Source organism: Nematolebias whitei, chromosome 2 (genome assembly GCF_014905685.2).
Source record: "Nematolebias whitei isolate Nwh7 chromosome 2, NemWhi1, whole genome shotgun sequence".
Classification (NCBI taxonomy): Eukaryota; Metazoa; Chordata; class Actinopteri; order Cyprinodontiformes; family Rivulidae; genus Nematolebias; species Nematolebias whitei.
The window spans coordinates 14692019-14698238 of NC_056499.1; the positions used below are offsets into that span (position 1 = coordinate 14692019).

The 6220-nt window shown below is 43.2% G+C and overlaps 1 protein-coding gene across 1 annotated transcript in view; it reads right to left on the reverse strand.

The window, feature by feature from the left end:
- fbn1 (fibrillin 1) overlaps window positions 1-2907 on the reverse strand; it is an 86112-nt gene extending 83205 nt beyond the window's left edge. The window contains exons 1-2 of the mRNA XM_037697109.1: window positions 2692-2907; window positions 2367-2616 (exon numbers count right to left, since the gene is read on the reverse strand). Coding sequence (XP_037553037.1) covers window positions 2367-2539 — 173 coding nt within the window. The 5' untranslated portion in view covers window positions 2540-2616; window positions 2692-2907. The remainder of the gene's footprint in view (window positions 1-2366; window positions 2617-2691) is intronic.
- Window positions 2908-6220: the final 3313 nt, after the last annotated feature.

Below are 6220 nucleotides of genomic sequence, written 5' to 3' on the forward strand. Positions count from 1 at the left end.
GGCGATAAGAAAGGTGGAGTGAGACAAAGAGCGAGGCGAAGAACGAGATGAAGTACGATGTGAAGAGAGAGGTGAAGAGGCGAAGAACAAGGATGAAGAGTGAGTTGAAGAACGAGGCAAAGAACCAGGCACGGACAGAGACAAAGAATAAGGTGAAGAACGAGATAAAGAACGAGGCGAAGAACGAGGAGCGGACAGAGACAAAGTATGAGGTGAAGAATGAGGCGAAAAGCGAGGTGAAGTATGAGGTGATGAGAGAAGCGAAGAACAAGGCGAAGAACAAGGCGAAGAACAAGGCGAAGAACAAGGCGAAGAACGAGGCAAAGAACGAGGTGAAGAACGAGGTGAAGAACGAGGTGAAGAACGAGATAAAGAACCAGGCGAAGAACAAGGTGAAGAACGACGTGAAGAACGATGCGAACAGCATGAGCACTCTAGTGTTTGAAACAGTCTGCAGCCTGAAGGCACTTCTTGCCACTGAACCCTGATGTTGACCATAAATCAGGTGAAATAAAAGTGCCTGTGGGGAACTTTCTTTAGCTGTTAACGTCCTGACCCCATCAGCTGTTCACTGTCATCAAACATCTCAAACTTTCCTGCTTTACTTTAGTACTTTCCTTCTGTCATAAGAGTCATTCCAGCTGTGACCCACTGAGAACAGCTGCAGATGTGATTTATCCACAACTGGGGTGTGGTGGATCGGACTAAACCAGGATTTAGGTCGTTAGCCCCCCCACCCCCCACCACAGCCCCAAAGACCAATGGCCTTCTTTGTTTGGATGTAATTTATTATTGCAGTCTGCAGGAATGTAGCTTTCCTGCCAGAATTTAATTACTAAATTTTGCTACAAACTTCCCAACGTGCACATGCGCGCAAGCACACACACACACACACACACACACAATGTCACTCATGGTCTAAGTAAGCCTTAATAAAACACACGATAAAAATATTTTTGACCTTCTTCCTTCTGTGTCTACATGAATAAATGCAGATAAAAATATTTCAGAAGTACTAATATTATGAAAACAATTCTTTTTGGGGATCCAAACTAACGAAAGAGCTAAACAACTAAAGGTTGTTTCAGCTAAAGGTCGTAAAGAAGCTAAAAGTGAATTATTAAAACCTAAACAATCAACAACTAAACTAAACCTTAAAACTAAGACCAGTATAAAACAGTGGCTAAAAGCTCAAATGATCACCACAGTAGCAAAACAGTACCGTAGCTAAAATGAACAGAGTAGTAGCTAAAACTAGTAAAACAGCAGCTAAAAGCTCAAATGGCCATCACAGTAGAAAAACATTAGCTAAAATTAGCAGAGCAGTAGCTAAAACCACTAAAACTGTTGCTAAAATGTAACAATTGAGCAAGTATTTCTTGGAGATTTCAAAGAGAAAAGTTTTTTTTTAATTTAATTTAAAGAAAAAAATTAATAAAGTTAAATATCTCTAAAAGTATAAAAGTCACAAGACCCCAAAGTCATGTCTGTTATGTCTTGAACGAGCAGAACATGATGATGTGGGATTGGTTTATTTAAACACTTTGAGATTAAAAACGTGTTTTAATTTTTCAAAAACTGTAAAAATAGTTGCAGGTTTATTGAAGCTGTTAATGTCTAAAGATGTTCAGAACAAATTAAAGACAGGACGACGGTCCAAATGCTGATTCGGCATTCATACCGTTAAAGTTCTTCTTTCAGAGTCTCTGAAACATAATAATAATAATAATAATAATAATATTAATAATAATAATAATAATAATATGGTAAAACTTGTCTCGCCTCGCAGCTTTGAGCTAAAAATGCAAATTAAAGACTAAACCCTGATGGGTAAAGACGAGCTCTGACTTCCATAGACAAACTTTACAATAAAATAATGGAGATCAATAGATTTTGGTGAACAGCTGAGCAGACCCCGTCATGTTTGGATCTCCAGCTCAGACTTCACAGCAGAACCACCATTCAGTTGAAATGGGTCACAGACACCCCAGAGTGTCTCTCTGCTGTAAAACCAATGGTTTCCTCTCAAATCCCCCAGAGATCCGAGGTCTGAATGAGGCACCAGAAACCTCCATAGATGAATTGTTTTAGCTCAAAATGTTCATTTCAGGGTTTGCCTCGTAGAAACAAACATCAGAGCCTCCTGCTGCTTAACAGCTTTAGTTTTCACATAACCACTGTTTGTCTGAGGCTTACTTTTTACTCTGCGTTTCTGTCTGCCTCTTTAACTCATCAGTCAGGGAGTGACAGACACAGATGTGTGGTTACTGTGGTGACCATGAAGAGCCACTGGGAGCAGCTCAGTTCATCCATCAGTGTTTGTATTTTTCTACTTGTTGTTGTTGTTGTTGTTGAGGCTGTCTTACCCCCTGAGGGCGTCACTCCCTCCCCTCCTCTTGGCCCTGTTGGACCTGCTGTCGGTCTGCTCGGTCTCCAGCACCCCGTCCTGGGGCTCCAGCACCTCCGCGGAGAGCTCCAGGAGGAGCAGCAGAGCCGCGGCCGCCTGCAGCAGCCGCCCCCCGGTCTTCCTGTCCGGCATGTCGGCCGCTCCGGGGCTCGGTCCAATGTGCTCAGCGTTTCCCAGAACCAGAGAACTTCTGCAGGCTGGACTCAAAGCTGCAAAACAAGCAGTTTTGAAAAAGTTTAGAGGAAACCAGTCTCAGTTAGAAAGTGTTGCAGAAAGTGCTCCACCTTGGCTCCACAGGAGATCCGCCTGCCTCCCTGCAGGAACCAGCTCTACAGAAGTCTGGGAACTGGTTTCAAAAGTCCGCAGACCCGAAACAGAGACAGTCAGTCCAACTGGTGTCCTGCTGGCTGCGCCGCTCCTGGACTCTGCGCATCTGGAGCTGCTCCAGAGGAGGATGAGGAGGAGAAAAGTCTGCGTCCTTCCTTCTCTGCAGAACCTCTCCCTCTGTCCCCCGACCGGGTTCCCCCGAACTCCTGCTTCGTGCTCTGATCTCGCGATACACAGTCAAGACTGAAAAAAAAAACCTTCTGTGGTTCCATGATCCAGTGACTGAGAACCAGCCAGAAACACAAAGCTGCAACCACCTGAACCACCCTGCACCTGTTCACCTGTTCATGTGCACGTTCCATATTTGTCACCAGCTCACGTGACCTAATTACCTTAATAAGTCCAACCGAGAAGCTATGTCCAGGTTGTCCACTCTGTCTCCGTCTTCCTGTCCAGCTCCCAGTTGTCCTCCTCACCTGTGGAGCCTGTCTCAAACCTGCCTTCTGTCACCTGCTGCTCCAGAAACAAGAGCTGAGATATGGAAGCCCATTACTGACAACTTAGTAAAAAGAAAATATAATCTTTATATACTCACAATCATGGCTCAGACTATTATAAATACGACGTATTTCTCAGAGTACTATGGTCTCCAGTGTTGTAGTCTACGCGATATGCGTGCACATGGAGTATAACCACTAGAAAAGCTTAAGAATTTCAGTATAACCAAATAAAGTGCTCAACGATACGTGACATATCACTAGACATGCATGTGTCATTGATATTTGTACATTAAACGGCAGTTAAATGCTTCTGTAGTAATCTGTCAATATGCAGCCTTTAATACATTTGCTTACCCAACAAATTATTGTATAATTAAAACGTAGTACTTACTACTTAATCCTTGAACATGTGGAACATGTGTTGCTTTGATACTGTTTTATAAATTCTAAAACATGTTTTAATACAAAACTGTTGTACAAAGTTTGCTGTTCATGTATTCAAATATAAGCATCAGAGAAATTTAGAAATGTTCAATATGCTTAAAAATCTAAGTAACTTGATGATTACATTGTACTAACCAGTGTACTTTGGTTTCTAAGCACAATATACGGACCGACCACGGTAAAGTTGGCTTTATGTTGGACTTTGGACATTCGCATTCCGTGGCTTCAACGGTGTCCAAGTTAATACTAACTTTACAGAGGTATAACCACTACAACAATGTAGACTACACCACTGATGGTCTCCCATATCATCCTACAGCTGTACTTGTTCAAAACATCAAAGAAACACTGGTTATGTATTGTAACCCCAGATTCTATGAGAATGCTTTGCCCTTTAAGCCTATCACTAGTGGGTTTATCCCTGCACGCAGGAACCCACAATAGCCTTAAAGGGCAAAGCATATACCAAATAGAACTGGATCAAAGCACTTGTTTTAGGACCAACTTTAACCAGATGAAAACTTTCTGTATTTCTTTGATTTTTTTGGCTTGAATGTGGACATTCTCACCATGGGCCACCATAAGTGGGTACTTCACTGAGTACTTCATTGAATACTTAATTAAGTACTTCACTGAGTACTTTAGTGGGTCGTTCAGGGGGTACTTCAGAGGTACTTTAGGGGGAACTATAGTATTATAGTGTGTATTTCAGTGTATACTTAAATGAGTACTTCAGTTTGTATTTCTGCAGGTACTTAAGTGAGTACTATAGTGGTACTTTAGTGGGGCTAGAATGTGTACTATAGTGTGTACTTCAGTGTGTACTTTAAAGGTGACTACAATGGGTGTTTCAGTGTGTACATCAGAGGTAATTTAGCGGTGACTGCAGTGCAGATTATATGTGTACTTCAGTATATAATTTAATTAGTACTTCAGCTTTTATTTCTGAAGGTGCTTCAGTTTGTACAATAGTGGGTACTTCAGTGTGTACTTTCTCTGGGACTACAGTGTGTACTTCATAGGTACTTCAACAGGTATATCAGTGGGTATTTCAATGTTACTATGAGAATGTGTAAAATGAAGGAAACAAATTAAACATGTAGACTGGTCCTAAAGGACATCTGAATCCATGTAGACTGGTCCTAAAGGACATCTGGATCCATGCAGACTGATCCTAAAGGACATAAACACACACTCACACAGTCCCCCCACCTTTACTGTAAACCAAGTGAGGAGAGAGCTTAGCAGACTACACCCCAGGAAGGTGGCAGACCCAGACAAGTTGTGCCCCAGGATGCTCAAGGTATGTGCTGTCCAGCTGGGGGAGCCTCTCCAACATGTCTTCAACCTGAGCTTGCATCTCAGGACGGTCCCTGTCACATGGAAGACACTCTGCCTCATTCCAGTTCCTAAGAAGACACACCCCAAGGAGCTGAATGACTACAAGCTGGTCGCCTTGACATCTCATTTGATGAAGATCCTGGAGCAACTGCTGCTGAAACTCCTTAGACCTCACGTTCACCACGCTGACGACCATCTACAGTTCGCATACCGGGAGAAGGTGGGGGGGGACAATGGCATTTTCTACCTTATGCACTGGGCTCACTCTCACCTAAGAGAAACAATACTGTGAGGGTCATGTTTTTCAACTTCTCCAGTACCTTCAACACAATCTAGCCCCTGCTATTGAGAGACAAGCTTAAGGAGATGGAGGTAAACACACATCTGGTCTCCTGGATTACAAACTATCTCATTGAGAGACCACAAAGCCTCAGGATCAGGGACTGCGTCTCTGACACATTGGTTAGAAGCACAAGAGCACCGCAGTGGACCGTGCTCTCTCCAATTCTGTTCACCCTGTACACATCTGACTTCAAATATAACTCAGAGACTTGCCACAGGAAGAAGTACTCAGATGGCACTGCAATTGTTGGGTATGTGCAGGATGGACAGGACAGGAAGTACAGGACCCTGGTTGAGGACTTTGTAGTGTGGTGCAAATCTAATTATTTATAGCTGATCATCAGTAAAACAAAGGAAATGCTAGTGGACTTCAAAAGGTCTGAGCCTACGCTGAAGCCAGTCTCAAGAGAAGGGGTTGATGTGGAGGTGGTCAGGATCTACAAATATCTTGACATACAACTGGATGATAGGCTGGACTGGTCAGTGAACATGGACTCCCTCTACAGGAAGGGTCAGAGCAGACTCTACTTCCTGAGGAGGCTTTGGTCCTTCAGTATCTGCAGAAAACTACTGCTGATGTTCTACCAGTCTGTGGTAGCCAGTGTCCTCTTCTGTGCTCTGTGTTGGGGAGGCCACATTAAGAGGAGAGATGCAGGGTGACTTGACAGGCTAGTGAGGAAAGCTGGTTCTGTGCTGGGAATAGAGCCGTAGTCCCTTACATCAGTGGGAGAGAAAAGGGCCCTCACTAACCTGCTTTCCATCATGGACAATGCTGACAGATACAGGAAGTCCATTGTTAGATCGATCGATTGATCTATCTATCTATCTATCTATCTATCTATCTATCTATCTATCTATC